Source organism: Lissotriton helveticus, chromosome 8, assembly GCF_964261635.1.
Source record: "Lissotriton helveticus chromosome 8, aLisHel1.1, whole genome shotgun sequence".
Lineage (NCBI taxonomy): Eukaryota > Metazoa > Chordata > Amphibia > Caudata > Salamandridae > Lissotriton > Lissotriton helveticus.
This window is the reverse complement of record NC_136069.1, coordinates 244,136,153-244,159,630: the sequence shown is the minus strand read 5'-3', so window position 1 is coordinate 244,159,630 and position 23,478 is coordinate 244,136,153. Positions and strand designations below refer to the sequence as shown.

Sequence of the window (23,478 nt, the reverse complement as noted above, 5' to 3'; positions counted from 1 at the left end):
GCTCTCGTAAATATCTTATGTGGAAAAATAAGTGTTGATCCCCACAAATAGGTGCAGCTGGCCTGACTGGCAACCCCGAGTTCAAATTAAGCCCTACCTAGGCGCAAAAGGAAAACGGATTCCCGCAGAGGATGTCAACAGGACTCAGCTAATGGTATGAGTGTTAGAAGACCATGGGGACCGCAGAAACAGCAGGAGTCCTTTTGGGAAGAGCTGTGTACAAGCAAAAGCATGATGTATTCAGAGTTGTGTTGGCGCCACGTCACACCATGACACATCCGCTCCTTTGGAGCCGCAGTGGTCAGTGCGGAAAGATAGCACAAACACTGATGGAGAATCACTAAAAAGCAACCTGCAGAAACTTCTGCAAAAGTCCAGGTTTCATGGGATTAGCACAAAGGTAGAAATTCATGCCATTTTTTCTTTAAACTCTCCTATAAATATTCCCAGACCACTCAGACACCTGTTCTCAGCTCTAATGGAAGGAGCCACTTACGCTCTGCCTTTGTTTGTCCTTAGAGATACAAGAATGCCTATGTGCCGCTATTCCCCTTATCAACGACATGAACAGTTTATTATTATTTTAATAGTGTGAAAAGACAAAAAAGAAAATACATATGATATATTTATATATATTTTTTTATATATATAATTATATAAATAACCTACAGGAGGTCCCAGTAGATAGTTATAGTTAGGACGATGTTTTCATGGAAAAGCATTTTTTGACTTGGCTATATCATTGCCATAGGTTGGCGAATCTTCATGAAAATTTCCCAAAAAAATGTGCTGGCAATTTTTGTTGCACATAAAAAGTTTCAGGGTGATCCATCAAAGCAGGGGCTGAGAAAAAAAGGGAATAAAAAAAAGTGCATTTGCCTTGTTAATTACCTTAGGAGTTTTGAACGTGACTACACCCCGAACTACTGGACAGAATTACTCCAAATTTGGCAGAAAGCTAGATTTTATTCCGCAGATTGGGCAGTTCGTTATTAGGTTCAGAAGTTGTTGAGAAATTTAAGAGAATACATTTAGTGATATCTGTAGCCACGACAACTTCAAGAATAATAGCAAGCTTGTGCAGGGAAATGCAGAGCTCTGATTGGCTGCCAACACATCAACCAGGAAGTGTGGCAGCCATCTTGGGACCCCGCTTTAGCCAAGTCCCCAAAAAATGTGAAAAATGAAAAGTGGGGGTGCTAGGAATACCCTGACCCCCCCCCCCCCGCCTCCCCAAGCCTTGGTCTTGGAGTCCCCCTGGGACCCTGCCAAGGTTTGAAAGCATTTTTAAAAAATTGCCACAAATTCACGATATTAGCTAATTTGCAGGGTGGAATGAGCACGGGCTCCAGCATTTGCTTTTAAATACCCCCACGGATGGACAAGGTCCTGGGGCATACCATAAAAATAGGAGGGCGGCGCAGGGGGCCCTCCTCCTATGGCTAATGAAAGCCCAGGAGAACAGCACCTTACCGGGGCACTGCTTTTTATGTATGCAGGGAATGCCCATGTGGCACCTCCATGCCCTGGGGGCAGCCACCTCCTCGGGGCAAATGTTTATAAAGTGATGTTGGGGGCCCATGCACGCTCCGCTGCCCCAGGGACAGCCACCTACCCAGGGTTAAACATCAAATTAATGCGGGGCCCATGAGCACCCCTGCAGCCCCGGATACTGCCACAGCTCGGGACAATTTGTTCACATTAAGGGGAGGCATGTGGCCCCCCGCAGCCTCAGGGACTACCACCTCCCCTGGGCTGAGTACAGCAATGGGTGGGGCTGCGAAGACCCCCTCCTGCAGCCATAGATTGTCCTAGAGACCACCACACCCCCAGGGCAGGCTCCTGCTATGTCCTGGGGTGTCAACCCCCGGAACATAGCTGTTTGTTTTGACTTGGCCGCAGCTTAAACTGCTCCTGCCTAGTAACAGCAAACGCTCTGCTTTCAGCAAGCGAGAGCTGTGAAAATGCTCTTGCTTGCTGGAAGTGGAGCTTTAGCCTGTTCTGTTTCCCTGCCTGCTGTGAAGCGAGCAGGGAAACAGATGAATTGCTTTCACATGCAGGGAGCTGCATGTTTAACAAGTTCCTGTGTGTGAAAGTAATGCAAGTGCCTGGAGAAGGGACTATGGGTGCTTTGAGACTCCGCCCACAGTCCCTGGGAGGAATAGAAAGAAGCAAAATAAGTGTCAGAAATTAGCAGAAAGATGCAGAATAAAGGACAGAAAGAATTAAAGATGAGAAATCAGCAGAAAGAGGTAGAATAAACGTCAGTAACAATCAGAAAGAGGCAGAATATAAGTCAGAAACAAACAAAAAAGAGGCAGAATGAAGGTCAGCAGCGAGCAGAATGAGGCTAAATAACGGTAAGAAACGAGCAGCTAGAGGCAGAATAGAGGTCAGAAACGAGCAGAAAGAAAGAATAAAGGTCAGACACAAGCAGAAACAGGCAAAATAAAGATGAGAATTGAACAGAAAGAGGCTGAATAAAGATCAGTAACAAGCAGAAAGGGCAGAATAAAGGCCAGAAACTAGCAGAAAGAGGCAAAATAAATGTCAGCAATGAGCAAAACGAGGCAAGGTAATGGTGAGAAACGAGCAGAAAGAGGCAGAGTAGAGGTCAGTAATGAGTAGATAGAGGCAAAAATGGTGAGAAATGAGCACGAGGATTGTGAATAAAGGTCAGGCTCGAACAGCAAGAGGCTAGATAAAGGTGAGAAACTAGCAGAAAGAGGGAAAAAGGCCAGAAACGAGCAGAAAGAGGCAGAATAAAGGTCAGAAACAAACTTGCTGAGAATTGCTGGGACCTCGTTGGAGGCCCCCCCTTTGAACAAGTAAGTCCCCCATAGGGGTACTGCAGAGACCTAGTCGGATGCCCTACCCCTGTTCTCAACGCCTCTGCAAAAGGGCCTACTGACGCACTACTGGTTGAGGGATGAAGTCCCCTTGGCTGCCGAGGGATATTGGGGGCCGAAAACTCCTGCTGTTGCCACAAGTAAGACCACCACAGCGTGATTGCCGAGACCTCGTTGGATGCCCGACCCCTTTCTCAACCCCTCTGCAAAAGTGCCTACTGGCACACTACTGGCTGGGGCAGAAAAGCCCCTTGGCTGCTGAGATTCATAGGGGCCAAGAACCCCTATTGTTGCCATAAGTAAGTGCCCTGCAAAGGGCTTACTGAGACCTCGCCAGAGGCCCCATCCCCTTTCTCAAAAACCCTGCAAAGGGGCCTCCTGGTGCTCTACTGGTTGGAGGATGAAGTCCCCTTGCTGCTGAATGTCGTTGGGGGCCAGGAACCCCTATTGTTGCTGGTTGGACTTGGCCCTTTTTGCAGGGTTATCCCATAACTTTGTGCCTTCCTCCAGTATTTTTTCCGACCTGTTGTTGGTGGGTTTATGACTCTGGGCACTTTACCACTGCTGATCAGTGCTAAAGTGCATATGCTCTCTTTTGAAAATTGCGTTATGGATTAGTGTTTCCATGATTGGCTATTTGATTTACTGGTCAGACCCTAGTACAGTGCACTATCTATGTGTGCCCAGAGCCTGTAAATCAAATGCTGCTGGTGGGCTTGCCGCACTGATTGTGCCACCCACAGAAGCAGCCTGTAAAATGTAACTCTAGCCTGCCATTGCACAGCCTGTGTGCAGCCTGGGACTGCCATGTCGTCTTGGCAAGTGCACACACTTGCCAGTCCGTAAACCTTCCCTTTTCTACATGTTAGTGACCTCTAAGGTAAGCCCAAGGTACCCCTTTGTATGTTGCATTGTATGTGAAAGGTAGGACATGCCCTGATGTGTGTGGTATGTCCTGATAATGAATTACTGCCAATTCCGTTTTTCACTATTGCAAGGTTACCTGCTTCCATAGGACAGAATGGGGAGTTTGTTTATAACATCTTATAAACATAACTGGCCCTGGGAACAAGGTAGAAAAATAAAGTTTAGTATGCCTGAACTCAGAATGTTAAAATGCAGCTTTTAGTGAGGGTGATTTTTACATTCGTTGTTTGAAAATACCACTTTTAGAAACTAGGTATTTTCTTGCCTAACCATACAGTGTGCCTCTGCTAGGTTTGTGTAATGCATGTATGGCTCTTGGATGACAGGGGCTGTGGCTCCAGAAGTCTGAAGAGTCAGGGCTGGGCTGAATGGACCTGGGTTGCATTTAGAGTAGGGGGCAGAGATTTCCATTTCACCTGAATAGGCCTGGTCTGCCTTCAACAATGCGGTCTCCATCTCCTGCCAGGAAGCTGCACCAGTGAGGACAGAACTGGTTTTGCCTGGGTACAGACACTCTCTGCCTTCAGAGAACACAGGATTTGTGTGTATAAAAAGTGGGGTACAGACCCCAGACTTTTAGAACATTTCTGGGAAATCAAGAGGAAACCTTTGCCAAGGAGAACAGCCGGAGAAGCTGAAGAGGAATACTTTCCCTGTGCTGTTTACTGTCTGGGGTTGGCCTGCAGAGGCTGCTTGCTGCCAAGGAAAGGAGAAAAAGGACTTTGCTGTTTTCCCTTGTCACCTACTTGAAGAAAAGATCTCCAAGGGCTTGAAACTGAGCTTGCCTCCTGTTCTGAAGTCTCAGGAACACAAAGACTTCACCCCTTCTGTCTCTTTGCACCTGGAACTACTGTTTCAGGTGCTACAGAAGGCAATGCAACATCGACGCCGGCGAGCAACGCTGCAACCTGCACCGAAGCCATGAGTGCTGCTCCGACTTGTGACTAGGCCCACTGCCTGCTGCCGTGCAGCATCGACTCAGAAGCCGACTTCATCATTGCGGAGCCGATCCTCAACGTGGGTGACCACCAGGTCCATCGACAGCGCACCGCCGTTAGGAACAGCGGCTGCGGCATCATCGTGATGTCACCTCCCCGGCGCAGTAAGGAACAGTCATCTCGCCTCCCCTGCACTGCAGTAAGGAACAGAGGCTTCACCTCCCCTGGGGTCGTAAGGAACCAGAGCCAACGAAGCTTCGCCTCCCCAATGCCGTGAACTGGCTTTGATTTTCATTGTTTCCAAGGTACCATTCTTTGTGTGCCCGACGCCGTGTAGCTCGCATTTGGCGCTGTACTTTGGGTTTGACACCGGTCACGACGTCGTTATAACTCCAGCTGGAGTTATTTGTTGCTACAAGCTTTATGTAAGTTAATAACGTATTTTTAAGTATATTTCTGATACTGTATGTTGGATTTTTGCTGTTTGGTCTCGTTTTGGTTTAGATAAAGATTACATATTTTTCTAAACTGTTGTGGTGTTCATTTGTAGTGTTTTTACTGTATTACTGTATGTGTTCACAAATGCTTTACACACTACCTCTGAGATAAGCCTGTCTGCTCGTGCCAAGTTACCAAATGGGTGAGCAGGGGTTATTTTAGGAGTGTATCTCCCTTACCCTGACAAGAAGCAAGGGACCCTATTTGGACAACGGTACCTACCTCTGCCAACTAGAGACCCCCCTTTCTAACATTGCCACAAGTAGGTCCCCCACAGTGGGATTGCTGATACCACAGAGGCCCTACTCGCTTTCTCAACTACTCTTCATAGGGGCATCCTGGTTCACTAATGGTTAGGGAATGAAATGCCCTTGGCTGCTGACAGTACTTGGGTGTCTAAAAGGCCTATTTTTGTCACAAGTAAGTCCCCCACAGCGAGATTGCTGAGACTAGGAGTGAGCCTGCCGGCAAATTCTTCTCCTCTGGTGGGTTGGCAGTGATTTGCTGAATTCCGCAATCCAAGTGGAGTGGCAAAACTCCGCATACTCCACCGGCAGAATAGAGTTTACCGCCCATGCCTAGTTACCATTCACACACCCACTCAAAGACTCATGCACCAACTCACAGATCCACTCAGAGACTCCAGACTCACACAACCACTCAGACATTCACGCTCTCACTCACTCACTCAGAGACTCAAACACCCATTAACCTACCTATACAGTCACTCTTTCACTCACTCACAAAGTTTACAGGTTACAATTAGGAAATAACATTTAAAAAAATGTCTAAATTCACTGAAAAAACCCAAAGGTTATAGGCATGTTATAGTTAGGAAACAGAATTTTAAAAAACATAGAAATTCACTGGAAACACCAAAGGTTTCAGGGACATTATAGTAAGGAAACAGAAGTAAAAGAACTATAGAAATTTACTGAAGAAACAAAAGATTCCGGGGACATTATGGTTAGGCTCATATTTAATGTGTACAAAACCAGAGAAATTCAACAGTTTATAGTTATCTGAGCTAACTATAACTTACGCCCCCGCAATGCACTGCTTAGGAACTCACATATTACACCAATCATCACGTGGCCAGTGACATCACTCATAACATCTATGATGACATTGCAAATGACATCACTGATTACATAATCCATACAACCACTCACACACCTATACAACCTTTTATACACCCACTCACACAACCACTCATATCCCCATTCACAGACCCATACAAGTACTCACACAACCACTCAACCACAGAGTCACTCACAAGCCCACTCACTCGCCTCTACAGGTGCTCACACCCCCTCACTAACTCAAACAGCCACTCACACAACCACCTACTCACCCATAGAGCTACATATACAACCAATCACTCACCTATACAGCCATTCACTGAGCCAAACACCCATCCATACAACTACTCACAAACCCACATTTTCACATATATAGCCACTCACACACTCACTTACTCACCCATACAGCATCTCAACATACTCAATCACCCATACACACACTCAGACGCACTCACTGAGACACCCGCGCAACCACTTACATATCTATTCATACATCCATAAAGGCACTCCCACATCTGCTCACTCACCCATACAGCCATTCACACTGAGTAACACTCTCCAATAAAGCCAATCACACCAACTTCCTCAACCAAACAGCCAATAACTCACCTATACAGCCACTTTCACACCCAATCATACAGCCATTCTGACACCCACTCACTCACCTGTACAGTCACTCACATACCCACTCACCTACCCAGACAGTCCCTCACACAGCCACTCATCACCCATATAGCCACTGACACACCCACTCACTCACCAATACAGATACTCACTCACCCACACAGTCACTCACTCACCCACACAGCTACTTACATACACATGCAGCCACTCACACACCTATGCAGCCAATCAATTGCTCACTCACACATGAATACACACAGTGATACAGGGACTTACATAATATATGTTAGAAAGAGTATCACCCATTAGTTGTACACCTAGTATACTAATTTAACTTTTGCAGTAGTTTATTATTTATGTTTCACAAACAAACTCTTAGAAAAAACTTACACTCACAGGTTAATGTAATCAGTGTTGTCATCTGAAATGTCATCAGTGATGTCACTCACTATGTCATGAGTGATGTAATATGTGAAGTCTTGAGCTGTGTATTGCAGGGGCATAAGTTATAATTACCACAGGTAACTATAACTGCTGAGTTTCTCCTGTTTTGTACAAGTGAAAGGTGAACCAAACAAGAAAGTCCCGGTAACCTTTGGTTTTTTCAGTGAATATATATATATATATACATATATATATATATATACATATATATATATAATGACCAATGGTGAATACTATTCATATGCAGTCTCTTAGAACGAGGAAATTACTTGCATGGGTTATAACTATATTTTCCTTCCAAGACTATTTTAGTTACAATGGCCATCAGAAGAGTTAATATTTTATGCATGAAGCCATCTTCACTTGCACATTCTCTGCAGTTCAACACGTGTTAAACAGTTGACATAGAATCAAATTAACACTTATTTATTTTTTGCAACATTAGAACATCTAGCCAATTTTTCTTCTCTAGCGAGACCAAAGTGATTTAAATATTTCCAAGTGAATATGTGCCATGTGTTCATGTCAGAACATCCATTTATAGCTTTCCTAACATACTAAGCAAAAACAGATGATATTCTGTCAATTCCCTAATAGTTTCATTAAATCACAGTTGGGTAAATCGTAAAAAAAAAAAGATTAAAATGCATGTTGTCTTAGCAACTGAGAAACGCTTGTTTAAAAATCTTTCACTGCCATATTAAGTGGATCGGAATCAGAGCGGTGTAAGTTCACCTAAGGCTGTCTATCAAACTTTATATTAATTGTAGACAGTAAAGCTTATATACTCTGAATGAAATGAGGCTGGAGTTACCTTCTAAAATAGCAATGTCCTCTGAATGGATAATGTGTCCTCTGATGTGTCCAAAAATTATGTTCTTATTAATGTTCAGGATAGATGTGCTCTCTTGTTCCCTTATATAATAGAATGTGAAACATTTACATGTGAAAGTGGATTATTAGTTGGAGGGGGATGTGAGTCCTCACCATGTAACAAATGTCACAATTCCATTAAAGATCCGGTTTGGTCTCAATACTGTAAACCTGAGATCAACTCTTGGCAGCTGTAGCACAGAGCAGACAGGCTTAACTTGATAGAAATGAGAAAAGCATTTATTGGTTACAAAATAGTTAAATAGTAGTCAACACAACACAATACAAATCCCACTCCAATTTATAAAAAAAGAGTAAAAATGTAATGAATGCATAGACCCCAGTACGACAAAAATCCAATGTGGGGAACCAGAGATATGACTTTTTTTTTAGACGTTTTAAGTCAAAATTGCACCTAAAACTGAAAAGCACCAATCGCAGTTATCTGTTTGCACTTGACTGAGTTCCAGTCAATGGTAAAGATTGGCAACAAGCTACTGCCGGTCGGGTACAGGATTATGATTCACCCAGTGGAAAATCTATCTTCTGACATGGAAAAGTTTCTGGTGAAAAGTCCTCGTCGATGGGTTAGGCTGCAGGCTCGGTCTGACAGAGGGATCGGCGACAGTGACCTGGTGAAGTGTGGATCCTCAGTAGGAGCTTCAACTCCGGCAGTGAATTTGGCACGATTATCGTCAACGAAGGGATGTAGGTGGGCGGTGTCAAGCTTTGCAGGTTATAGCGTTAGAAAAGTACACTGTAACACCAACCTATTGTCCAGCACTTTATGGGCACCTCTTTGGGGTTGGGACTCACTCTCCCAGAAGCCAACAGCAGGGTCCAGAGCAAATCCAATTGGACCTTATCAGCTGGGCTGTTAGAAAAAGTAGGCTTTTTGCAGCTTTTATGGCCCTGTAGCTAAACAGGAAGTCAGTCAACTGACCCGTGGAGTCTACTTCTCTGTCATCGGTACAAGTGGGAGCAGATTGAGCCCTTGGGGGTCTCTCTCCACAGGTCCAATAACAGGTGCAGTCCTCCTTCTGACTGCCACTGGTCCATATTTGTTCTAAAGAAAGTACCCAGGGGTGCCCCATTTATGCCTGACACTAATTTGTTCATGGGAGAGACTCCCTGACTAACAGGGAAAAAGTTCACAAGGTCAGCCCTACCCATTTTGACAGCAGCCTTAGGTATTTAGCACACAAATATCAAGTCCATCAGGAAGACTCACGTAGTGGACAGAATTAATAATGTTGGAAATGCAAAAAAAGAACTATATGAGAGTTTAAAGGAATTTACCAAGCATTTGGTTTGTGCCTCTTCTATACCAGCATTTCAGTCTCTTTTTGATGGTCTGGCATATCACATTGAAGAAAAAAATTCAACAATTTATGACACTCTGTCTAAAGGTCTCGCACAGGAAGTGATGGACCCACCTGCAATTTCATCTTCTAATCAATCTATTATTTTGTAATCTTTCAACTCAATCTCCTCCGAACAAATCTTGGTCCTAAAAAAAAAAAAGATTAAATCGGGCGCACCAGAGGAACTTGCTTCTCCGAATATCATGGCAACCTTGGCTCCAGCACTTCTTCCTATGATCATGGGTTTGTTTAATTAATCTCTTATTACTGAAACTATTCCCACTAAATGGAAAGCATTGCAGTTAAATCCTATTTTAAAGAAACCCATGGCAGATTCTCTTGAACTCGGTAAGTACAGACCAATGCCGCTGTTCTCTTTTTTTAAAAAAGATTCTGGATACGATAGCGAATAAACATCTGATGTCTTTCTTGGAAACCCACTCTTTGCTAGACTCGTCCCAGTCTGGCTTTCGAGCATCACATAGTACAGAACTAGAATAAGTGGAAGTTCTCTGGACGATGTCCACTCTGCATTTGGTTTCTTTAAACCTATCTGCAGCATGCATTGCTGTCTCACATTCAATTCTAGTCCAAAGACGGATGAAGATTGGTGTTGGTGGAATAGCCCTGAGGTGACTAAAAAACGTTCTGAATGATCAGACCCATACAGTCCAGTTAGACCTCTTTACTTCTTGAACAATGGTCCTGTACAGGGGGTACCCCAGGGCTCATCTTTGAGCCCTACACTGTTTAATATTTATGTTGCCCCCTGACTCAAGAGAGAAGATCTTGTGGGTTTGAAATTTTATCCTATGCAGGTGAAACACAACTCATCATAAACATAGGGGAAAACACAGAATCTACCAAGTCCAGTTTCAGGGAATGTATGGAGAAAATAGCCCTCTGGATGTTGTCTAATTGCCTCCAACTCAATGCGGAAAGACTGAGATTTTGTTTTTAGGAAAGTCTTCCTCTTAATGATCTGATGATTGGTGGCCTCTAGAACGGGGTCTAGCCCCTACCCCTAAAAAGTAGCTGGAAATCTGGGCATACTGATCGATGATGCCCTCTCCATTAAAGATGAGGTCAATTTCATCTTTGGATCCTGTTTCGGAATCATACACCATCTCAGGAGAGATTTCCAATGGCTGCCTCTACAGTCCAGAAAATCCATAACTCAGGCACTTATTATAAATTTTCAGGATTATGGAAATGCCCTTGTGGTTTCTGCAAGCAAATATTTATTATCTAAACTTCAGGTGGTACAAAATACATCTGCCCACCTGATTTGCAACCTGCCAATCTGCTCTCCATCTGAGCTCACTTTCAGATCTCTTTACTGGCATCCCAAAAAAAGTGCTCCCTTTTCAAACGCCTCTGTCTTGTTCACAGGTCACTTTTTGGAAACGGGCCTCTCTATTTGTTGAACAAATTACAGTTCCATACTCCCACACCTAACCTTAGATCCAGAGGGCAATCACTTCTTCATGCCCATCACATTGTTACTGTTAGACATGGAGGCAGATCCTTTTTATATTTCGCACTCTATTATTGGAACAAATTACCCTTGTTTATATAATCCTATCTGGACTCAGCACAATTCAAGAACCCCCTCAAAACCTGGCTCCTTTAACTCATCTCCGATATTGCGGTCCTGTTTTAGAGTGCTCCAGCGCAGAGAGACCCCTTTGGTGGTGATTCATTTGTGCTTTATAAAAATAACTAATATGACATAACTCCTCTGTAACCCCACCATGATCCGATTCATAGGATCTGCGGAGTACCTGGGTTGTACATTGTCAGATCTCAATTCCCTCATGGTAACAATACACTTAGGAAGGTGGTGAATTCAGAGCCCCACATGGAGGCCACATTCCCAGGCACTCCTAAATAACGTATTTCACAATACCATGAGCACCCATGTTCTCTAGTACTTCAAGTCCAACGAGGGCACAGTAACTGATCAAGGGATTGAGTGGGATGCCTTGAAAGTAGTGACATGGGGTCTCTCTGTCAACACTGAATATGGCGTGAAATTGGCATTACAATGACAATTAATAAACAAAGAAGCTACCACACATGAAGCAGAGATTCGGGTGGGAGTAGGCATGGTTTAGGTGGACAAGCTTACCACTCTCAAGGAAGATTACAGAGCATTAGCAAGCAGTGTTGGAAAGCTAGATTATGCAGAATATACAGCCAAACAGCATCCAGAGGGGGATAAAGCAGTGCGTACACTTGCTTTGTTGTTGCGCTCCAAGGTAGATAGACTTCAACTGAACGCAATTGGGACTCCAACAGGAGACATGCTAACTGCACATGTTGACATTAATGCAGCATTTTTTTATTACTATAGCTCTCTTTCTCAGCTTACCTTGACAGCTTACCGATACCCAGCCTAAACCCCCACCGATGCCATGCCCTTGATCAGACGGTTTCAACTGCTGAGGTTCATCTGGTGATGGACAAAATGGCATGTAATAAAACCTAGGGCTCCGAAGGGCTCACTGTAAAGTAGAATTCTATTTGACTTACAGAGCAACACTTGCCCCAATGCTACTCCAGCTGTTTCAATTCACCAAAAACAAAGGCACCCTACCCTCCCTGTGTACATGAGAGAGAGAGGCTCTGATTGTGGTCCTTCTCAAGCTGGATGGGTACCCATTGGAGGGGCACTCATACTGACAGGTGTCCCACCTCAACACGGACTCCTTGGGAAGATAATAGCGAATTAGCTGTTGCATTATATGTCTCTACACAGGTTCACAATTAACAGAATGATTTAATCGCAGGAGAAACACATTTCTCAATCTGAGTTGCCTGTTTTGCCTTGTGGATGAGCACCCCTCCAAGTCACTTCCATGTATAGCACTCTCTCTGGACCCTGAAAAAGCCTTTGACACCCTGGGCAGGCCTTATCTTTAGGGAGTGCTCCGACGCATGGGTATGGGTCCGGAGATATTGAAGTGCATTGATTTACTGTACATGGAGCCCGTCGCCAGGGGGCATACAGGCAAAAAAATATCAGGAAATTTTCAGGTGCGTACGGGCACAAGACACAGATACCTGCTCTCTCTGATTATAATCAGCCTGGCACTAGAACCACTGGCAGGACTATTCCAACAACAGGGCCCACAATGGGAAACACAGTGCAGTGACTCCTGGGAGGAGATCTCACTTTAAGCAGATGATGCTCTAATTTACCTCCAGGACTTGCGTATAGACTTGCCCCAGGTGATAGAGGTGCCTGAAGACCTCGGTAAGGTCTCAGGCTTAAGATAGAAATGGACTAAATCCTGCCTCTTCCCCTTGTGCAAAGTCTCTGAGTTGGAGCGAGAGGAACCACTGGTAATATGACTCATTTCTTTGGGTGAATGACTATCATGCAGAGTCTGATTTGATAGAAGGTAGCCTGGGAAAGTCGAACGTCGTTTTCTGGCATTCTAGAACTCCTTACCGCTCTACACAATAGGCAGAGTCTTAATTGTGAAAATGCTGAGAATGCCCTGACTGCTTTATAATTTCTCAGCGCTACCGGTCTTCAGCCCCAAAGCTTTTTCTGGGAAATTAACAAGATCTTTTCTGACTTGATGTTGGGCAAGGGAAGGAAAAGAGTGGTCTTACACAAGTTATATGTCCCACTGGAGAAAGGGTGATGGGGGCTCCTCACTAGGAGTAGAATAGATCTGGGCTGCCTCCAGGAATTCCAGACTGAAATGCATCCAGTTTAACTATGTGCACCAGGCCTTTCTCACCTCTGTACCTCTGTGTGACTCCATCACATATTTCCAGGACTAACTCCGCACGATGCTCCCGCCCAGAGGCAGATTTTTACCACATGGTGTGGGCTTGCCCAGAGGCTGAGCACTATTGGATGGCAGGAGTACAGATACTGTCAGATAATATGGGTCAACCCTTACAGTTAGATCCCTTACACTGCCTCCTGGGACTGACCGCCCTTACACGCAAGAATAAATGCACGACTAAGTTTGTCTATCTGGTATCCATTCTCCTAAAGCTCCGCATAGCAACGGTTTGGAAGTACATGGTGGCACCCTCACTGTCTACTTGGCAGAGAGATCTTCCTAAATGGGCCTCCACTGAGATAACCATTTAGTGCTCACTTCCCCTGCGACAAGGAGTGGCAATCCTGTTGGACACTGTGGACAAATACCTTGAAAATTTGTCAGCAAAGACGGACAAGAGACCACCCTGAACACAGGCACTCACCGATCAACGCTTCTCAACACAATTGTGGGCCCTTATTGGAGGCATCACTCTGACCACTAGCAGCACACTGCATGTTAACATGGCAATACCCCCTCTGCTCCTCCCACATATTTACTGATGGGACACTTGGGTCTTTTTCCCCTGGATCCCCTTTTAGGGCTTGAGATTGAGTCTTCTCTCCCCCCTCACTCAGTAAATCTGACAGCCAGAGACGAGGCACTCCCTATGGGATGCAAATGGATGTTTTTCACACCAGAGACATTATTGATTTAACCCAGTTGGGATATTGCTGTTATGTTTTTGCTTTACTTTCATTCTCACTACACATTATAGTAGTTCTACACAGACCCTATGCTTGGACACCATACTCTATGTTTGTCCGGCGGTCGGTTTGGCCCTGGTCCTGGGAATGCCCAAATGAGCGCACATAAGCATGTGGAAAGTACATCACCCTAAGATGCGCCTAAAGGCCAGAATTTCATCTGCACCAGGATATGCAATTTCTATTGTTTGTTTATCTCTGATGTTAATATCTGCCTACTATGTGTAAAACGTTAATAAAGAGCTACTATGGGGGAAAAGGGAAATACCATTTATACAAAGCATACCAGAAGCTGAAACCTGTGTATCAGACAACATGGCATACAACAGGTGCAAAGCCAAGAGATACAAAAAAGCAAAATAGACTGTGAGGGTACCATGAGCCTTACTATGAGTCAGGCGGACCAGTCTCCCTGGATGGGATACCGCTCTGCCTGATCACAACTGATCTGTTGCTTCTGCATAAAGTTTTCCTAGTTGCGGGAACACTGCACCCAATGTAGACGTAGGTCATTCTGGCCCCCCAAAAAAACTGCTTCAATCTTTGGTTGTAACAGTAATCAAGCCTCATTCCCCAATCCATGATAACTTCATTCTCTAGCAAAGGTAGGGGGGCATTCAATGCACCCACTTCCCAGAACTAATCTTCTCCTTCACTCCCCTCACTCTACCCCTGCCCCACACAGAAGCCCCTGAATACATTTACCACCTACTCAGAGCAGTTGGTGAATGTGCACATTAAACCACTTGGAGAAAGGAATACCATGCGAAATACTGTATGATAATGATGTGCCTGCACAGTTATTTCCCAAGCTGATGGGCTAAACTCTTAATTGCATGGTACTGGCAGGGCGTTACCGCACATTACTGTGCACCTCATAATCATGTCACATTTGCAGAATACAGTTCAATACTGATTCACACCTCATAAGGAACTTTTTTCAACAATGGTGGAATAGAATAGTATTTCATTTACTTTTCAAAATAACGGTTGGAAATAGGGAAAATTGTCTTCTGAGAAACGTAAGACTGAGGTAAAAGCCTTGCTCTGTGGTTTCTTCCTGAGAAGCTGTACAATACTCAGCCGAAAACAGAATTTAGAATTTTCCACTGGGGATTAGTGGCTGGCGGGCTAATGAGTAACCACTGCACAAACATGTTCTACTGTACGCTCTACCATTGCATGCCCATTCGTTAGAAATCATGGTCCTCTAGCATTTTAGGACCCTGTATAAATTGGTAAGCTTTCTTTTTCAGATCCAGTTTGAGGTAGAGCATTTACATGTGTTGGTCTCTTATTAGTACTAGAACAGGCCTTTTGCATACTTGTTTTCCATCAGATCAATGTAATGGGATCCTCATTTCTAGCTACAACATGCTGCTCAAGTATTTCACAACCTTTTTGGAAGTAAGAAGCATAATCTGAAACTTAATTCCACAATTGATCTTTACTACCACAACCAACAATTATTTTGGTAATGTGGCAAAGTATTTTCTTTATTTCTAATTTTCACGCCAATGCCCTTTTTCATTTTAACACCCCCACAGATTGTTACTGCTTGAAAACGTGTTAATTTAAAATACAGCATGGAACATCTGAGCTAGGAAAAACATAGCATATGATAGCTTGTGTGACCTGAATACAAGAAGGGTTGAATAGCCAGTAATGCACTTACTATAAACTTGCAGTTGTCCCCTGAAGGCATTTTTCCCTCGTGAGTTTTCAGCTTTACATTCATACATTCCTGCGTCTTCCAGCTGCACGTTTGGGATTTCAAGCACGGCTTGAGATTTTCGAAGACGTGATTTGCTTGGAATATTCCCGGTAACTTTTCTCCAGGAAATTGTTGGAACAGGGCTGAAACAGTTTGTAGAAACACTATTAACAAGCACCATTAAGAATAAAGAAATACTGTTATCTAGTCATTTAGGTACTTAATAGGTAAAGTGGCAATAAAATGTAATCACAATTAAACCCTGTGCATCGCTTGATGCTTTTTCTACCTTCCCTGAGGGACGTCCAATAAGTGCTTGGTAGAGTTCTTTTTTCCATCTCACAGACAAGGATGGAATTTCTTTCAGACTTATTCTACTAGCCATTCTCAGATTTCATTCACATTGTATTAGTATCCATACCAACACCATGTGATCTCTTACATTGTAAAATAAATTATTTATCATACTGAGTAAAATACTCTCACTATAGAGTCTGGTTCACAGTTACAACATTTGGCAAACATGGAAACTGAGGGCCACATGTATCAACCTATTTTGCATTAGCAAACGGTGCACATTGCTAAATGTGATTGTTTGTGAATGCACAATAGCCTTTCAAGTGGTTTGAAAGGCTTTGGCAGTGAATTGTAGGTAACCACAACTTTTTGCAAATACCTAAAATTGCGACCCCAAATAAGGAATCCCAATTTACGATTTCCTAAGCACATGTACATGCCCTCTCAATCTGCGTATACCAGCTGATGTTCAGATCTCTGCAGAGAAACCATTTGTCATGGGAGCGATTTTACGTATTACATCTGTTATGTTGCACTTTTCTATGCTATATCAAGCAATTATTTGTCACACATGTTGGTGTGCTGTGAAGTGCTGTGCTCTATTATGTTAGGAGATATGTTGTGCTGTACTATTCTGTTTTATTGCAAGGTGAGGTATATTTTGGCATGCAGTGCAAAGACTGATAAAGTACGGTGTTTTGCCTTATGTTGTGCAGTGCTATGCTGTGTATCAATTTGGTGTGTTGTTCTCTTATAAGTTGTACAGTGCTCAGGTCTGTTATGATTTAGCGTGTTGCATAAAATTTGTCATGCAGTGCTATGCAATGGGAATTTAGGGTATGATACATTGTGTTGTACTGTCCAAGTGTGTGCTGTGTAAAATTGTGTTGTGCAGTGTTACCTTGTGTTATGTTCGGCTATGCTATTGTGCTGTTTTGTGCTAACCTGTGTTATGTTAGACTGTTATGCTTTGCTGTGCTCTGCTTTGTCATATTATTCTGCATAGTGAATTGTTGCTCCATGCAGTGCTTCATTGTATTATTGTAAGTATATTGTGAAGTGCTCTGTTGCTTTTTTATGGTGTGCTGTCCCACACTTTCTTACGTGCTGTTTTATATAATGTGCTACCCTGTCATATTATGGTGCTATACTGTGGTGTGCTGTGTTATGTTGTGCTGTGCAGGGCAATACTATGATATGTTGTAGAGAGCTTTGTTATGTTTATGAAGTGTTATTCTTTGTTATGTTAGGGCATGATGTGTGTTGTGCTGTCTTATCTTATGCATGGTGTACACCATGTTTTGTATTTCTGTGAATTGCTATGCAGTGTTATATCCTCAAGTGTTGTGTAGTGCTAGGCTGTGTTATGTTTTTGTGTTCTGTGTCATGCTATGCTACTGTGTTATGTTATGATGTATTGTTCGATGTTGTGTCATGCTGTGCTAATGTATGTAATGTTATGGTTTTATGTGTTATGATTTGCCTTGTACTATTATGCTTAATTATGTTATATGGTGTGCTGTGCTAAGTTCTGTGCTGTATATGTTGAGTGATGTTCATATGTATTGTACTTTACTATGTTTCATTATGTTATGGCGCTTTGTTACTTTGTCTCATACTGTGCTATATTAGGGAGTGCTATGTTGTGTTATGCTGTGCTAGGCATGTTATGGGTTATGTCCGTGGCATACTATGATTTCTTATGTTGGGATGGATTCATTTCTGCCAAGCTGTGCTTTGCTGTTATTTTATGGTGGTGTATGTTATGCTGTGATGTGCAGCATTTTGGAGTTACATTATGACTTGTTGTGTTATATTGTGTCAGGTTGCGATATGCTTTTTTATATTATGATCTGTTGTAGTATATTGTATTATGATATGTTTTGGGGTGCTCTTTTAGATTTGTAAAGTCTGGTAAGCTTTAGTAAGTTTTATTCTAGGCTATGCTGGGATGTGCTACATTGTTTTGTGTTGTGCCATTGTGTCAGCTAAGTAAATACATCAAAAAGCAAATAGCAGCTCTCCATTTCAAACAGCATACATCTACATCTTAATAATAAAAAAAACTATAAAAAAAATATTTGGTGTTCCATCACCAAAACCTGCTGGTAACACAGATGGGACAATGAACTGATGGAGCAAGGTATTCTATACCTTAATCTTCAGGTATAATCAATAAATAACCCCCACCATTGGTTGTTATGGACTGTTCTTCGTTGACATGGACAAGTTAAAAGGGGCATCCATCTACCTCAAACCATATTAGCATTAAATCTTTTAAGACTTTAGTACAGTCAATAAAGAGAATCTGTATGAGTTAAGACTTTTAATAATCAATTCTTTGGTTTCAGTATTTGTTCACTAAGCATTAGTCTTTCAAGCATCATCATTAGAAATGAATATAATCCAATAATCGACATTTCAATATAAGAAAGAATATATTATTTGTAAATATAATAGTAAATACTGTAATAATTCAGCAAGCATGTGGCATTAAAGAATGTTCATAAACAAACTTAATTAGAATGAAATAAAATTAAATGTCAGTTTAGAAACCCAATAAAGAGTTCTGATGAGATAAAAAAAGGCATAAGCATAAAGCCTTAGCACATCAATTTAAAGACAGGATCAAGCTGAAAAGTAGTCTCAACTATAAATTACCAGACATCTAATAAAGAGGGATTAGGTCCAAACGCAATCTCCCTTGAAAAGAGATATGGTCTCAAGAAACCTAGAGATGGATCTTCAGCAATGCGAGTGATAGAAGCCCTCCTCTACTCTAGGAACACACACTAACAAACTCACAATATTTCAATTAAAACATGTATTACATTCTTTGTTTACAACATCCAATAGGGCTACATACACAAGTCCTTGAAAAGGTACTTCATCCACATTTTGCAGCTCAGACAGTTCTTCCTGTGAATCATCTTTCCTGGAGCATCCACTCCTCCTGGTGAGAACCCCACTGTCAGATGTCTAATACAAAACAAATGCCTACTCACTAACTAACAAAAGGCTTCTGGAAAATGACAGGATCTGCAGGAAAAAAGAAAACTATATTGTGCAAAACTACAGCTCAACATGGAAAACAGACCTTTCAATGCAAGTGTTTTTATTTGCAACTACTAGGGCATTGAGAGTTAAGCTAACTTAAATCAGCATATTATTATTTCTTATGTATGCCTATATTGTCTAAGTTTAACTCTTTCGACGCTATTGACGGATCCGTTCCGTCACGCCCCTCGGGTGGGCTGTGCTCATTACGGAACGGTTCCGTCACGGCCCGCTCGCCGTGCCATGACGGAACCGTTTTCTCGCCTGCGCGGAGCTTTTCATTAAGCGGGCGGGGCCATGATGGAACCGTTCCGTCACAAGCACATCTCACCCGCGAGCCGTGACGGAACGGTTCTGTCACCCGCGCAGGTGAGCCGCGCACCCCCCCCCGCGACCGTTAGCGCTGCGGCGGAATAGCCGCCGCAGCGAAGGTGATAATTATCTTACAAGCATCATTTCAATAAAGCTAAATAGCAAACACCCTCCCAGTCAGAAGGTAAATGGAAATATGCAACCTGTCTGCAAGCAAAAGGAATAATGGCTCCAGTCCCGTTAATATTTGAGCAGGCCCTTCTAGAACTTCAAACGTGTGTTCACAGCTTCTTATCCCAATGTGTCTCTTTTTAAACTGATTTCTCCTTTTGAAAACACATAGATCTGTTTTTTGTCATCTATCAAATTTTAATTTAAGATATATCATTTTCTTTTTGTATTGCATTTGATTTTTGTCATCAATCTAATTTATTTTAATATAAGATTTATCATTTTCTTTTTGTATTCATCTTCCTCCTTCTTCCAAACATTCTAAAACATCTTCCTACTTTCTTGCCTTGTGAAACATATGATCTTCTAATTTTCTCAACATTTAAAACGTCTCCCAATTATGGAATGGTTGCTTTAAAAATGTCTTCCATCAATTGTGTCCCATCAATGGTACTACGTGTGTATGTGAGATAGAGTCATTGTTAAAGCATCTATGTTATTTACATTCCAAGAAACAATAAAGCTAAATAGCAAACACCCTCCATGTCAGCAGGTAAATGAAAATATCCATCCTGCCTACTAACAAAATAGACTCCAGGAATAATGACTTCCTCTCCCGTTAATATTTGAACAGGCCCTTCAAGAACTTCAAATGTGTGTTCACAGCTTCTTATCCCAATGTGTCTCTTTTTAGACTGATTTCTCCTTTTATAAACATATAGATTTGATTTTTTTTATCTATTTAATTTTTATTTAAGATATATCATTTTCTTTTTGTATTCATCTTCCTCCTTCTTCCAAACATTCTAAAACATCTTCCTCTTTGCTTGCCTTGTGAAACATGTGAGCTCTTCTTTCTTCTAATGCTAAAATGAATTTATTTTCTAATGTCGCAGTAAACATGTCACGTTTTTGTCATGTGCCTTAACAGTGTCTATAACTGTAGGGTAACTAAAGACCATGGAACTTTCCATATACTCAGCTTGTGGATGAGGGTTCATTCTTTTCTGAGGAGGAACTTTAGAAAGAATGATGTCATAATTGGAAAAATAATATTCAATAATAAACTCAGCAATATACTACATGTAATTGCATATGAGAGTAGAATGTGGTGGTATGTCATATCTTCTGCTGCTGAAGAAGGTAAGTGTGCACAGACATAACAGACTTTTGCGTCTAAAGCGTGAATGCACATAATCAAGACCAGCACCAACCAGACCAAGGAACTTTTCACCATCGTCTGAGAGTTCACATGCCCATAAGCTACTGAAAACTCAATGTCCTCTGCACAAGAACTCTGCGACGCTCTAGAAGACCTCTAGCTACCATAGACAGAAACTTTGACCCCCAACCCACCAACCTCCTCATCCTCCCCACTCCCATGAAGACTTCCACCAACCACCCTCTTAACACATTGGAACAGCTCAGCACACTGAACACCACCACCTACTCAGGTGCACCTGCCGACCCATGCCTCAACCTACTCTTTAACCTTAGAAGCAACAAGATCAGCTACCACCTCATCACCATCCTTTATGCCTCCATTGCCTAATGTCTGGAAACACACAGAGGTCAGACACTCTTCATGAAACCATGAGCAGACCCAAGCAATCTCCAGAACTATCGCCCAACACACTACTCCCATTCAACGCCAAGGTCCGCAAAAAGGTCACCAATCTCCAACTCACAGATTACCTGGGAAGAAACAAGCTGCTAGACTCCTCCCAATCGGGGTTTAGAGCAAACCAGAGCACCAAGTAGGCCTTGCTCGCCATGACCAACGACATCCGCTCTCTACTTGACAAAGGAGAATCACACTTCTCGACCTCTCCACTGCTTTTGACACTGTCTTGCACCACACACTCATCAGATGATTGCCCCAGATCAGAATCGAAGATTATGCTCTCAGATAGATGGCATCATTCCTCACGGGGCGCTCCCAGTGAATTTGCTTCCCTCCCTTCACCTCACATCACAAGTGCACCATATGAAGCGTCCCTCTAGGTTCATCCCTCAGTCCAAACATTTTCAACATCTACGTGTCACCACTAGCAGACTTTGTCAGAATTCAAGACATCAACATAAATTGGTACGCTGAAGACACCCAGCTCATCCTATAACTCTCAGCCGAACCAACCACTATGAAGGCCTACTTCCATAACAGCATAAACAACATCTCAGCCTGGATGAAGGCCAACTGCCTAAACCTCAACACTGGTAAAACCAAAGAGATTATCTTGAGCAGCCACACCTTCCTCTGGAACGACTCCTAGTGGCCATCGGACCTCGGCCCCTCCCCCACACCAAAAGACCATGCCTGCAACATTTAGCCTCATCATCCTGGACAGGCAACTCTCCATGGAATGACAGGTCAACACCATTTCCTCAGCCTGATTCACACTCTCCACATGCTCTGCAGAATCTTCAAATGGCTCCCAATCAACACCAGAACAACAGTAACTCAGGCCCTCATTTTCAGCCGTCTGTACTACAGCAGCGCACTATATGCTGGAACCACCAGTGAACTCATGAAGAAAACTACAGATGATACAGAATGCAGCAGCCAGGTTAATTCTCCCAAAAGGATCCACATCACCCAGCACAGGAGATACCTTCACTGGCTCCCCATTAAAAAAAAATGCCAGTTCAAACTACTGACCCACGCCTATAAAGCCTTCCACAACCAAGGACCTACATATATGACCCACCACCTGAACGTCCACCAACCATCTAGAAACCTCTTATCTGCCCACTTCGCCTACGCACAGACAGTGCACACCTGCTGATGCAGCACCAGGGAACGCTCCATATCCTACCTCACTGCCAAGTACTGGAATGCCCTCCTCGTCCACCTCAAAACATCACCCTCGCTGACAGACTTCAGGAAGAGACACAAGACCTGGCTCTTCGATTGTAGCCCACAGTTCAGGACCTGGATACCCTCATAGGTGATAAGCTGCCCTATAGAAATAGTGATTGATTGTATTCCTGAACTAATCTAGTATAAACAGTTCTGGTAAAATCTCCATTTTAAGAATTTTTATATAATGCATTTATTTTTCTCTCATTTAGTGAATGTGGCGTGCAATAGATGTAGGTGCAGGTGTTCATTTTGGGGTTTCTGTCCCTCACCAAGGAACCTGTCATTACTAGGCACAACTTCCAAGAAGGGAGGAAAGCTGTTACCACCTGGATGAAGAACAGGTGCCTGAAACTTAACTCAGAGAAAACAGAAGTCCTCATCCTCGGCTACACCCCCTCCACATGGAACGAAGCCCGGTGGCCCCCCGCCCTTGGAAAACCACCTACTCCGATTGACCATGCATGTAACCTCGGCATCATACTGGACTCTTCACTCATTATGAATCGCCAGATAAACGCTGTCTCCTCCGCATGCTTTAACACTCTCCACATACTACGTAAAACATTCAAGTGGATCCCCTCCGACACCAGGAAAACCGTCACTCACGCCCTCATCTCCAGAAGACTGGACTACAGCAACGCCCTCTACGCCGCAAATAACAAAAACACTCCTCCGCAAACTACAGATACAAAATGTTGCAGCCAGACTAATCCTCGATATGCCACGGCACAACCACATCACCCAACAAATATGATGTGCTACACTGTCATATTATGGTGTGTTGTGTTGTGCAGCACCATGCTATACTGTGGTGTGCTGTGTTATGTTGTGCTGTTCTTTGCAGTGCAATACTATGATATGTTATAGAGAGCTTTGTTATATTTATGAAGTGTTATTCTTTGTTATGTTAGGA

At 43.0% G+C, this 23,478-nt stretch overlaps 1 protein-coding gene across 1 annotated transcript in view; it reads right to left on the bottom strand.

Moving 5' to 3' along the window:
• CNTN5 (contactin 5) overlaps positions 1 to 23,478 on the bottom strand; it is a 2,147,338-nt gene that overhangs the window by 785,075 nt on the left and 1,338,785 nt on the right. Inside the window, exon 11 of the mRNA XM_078656993.1 lies at positions 15,827 to 16,008. Coding sequence (XP_078513119.1) covers positions 15,827 to 16,008 — 182 coding nt within the window. The remainder of the gene's footprint in view (positions 1 to 15,826; positions 16,009 to 23,478) is intronic.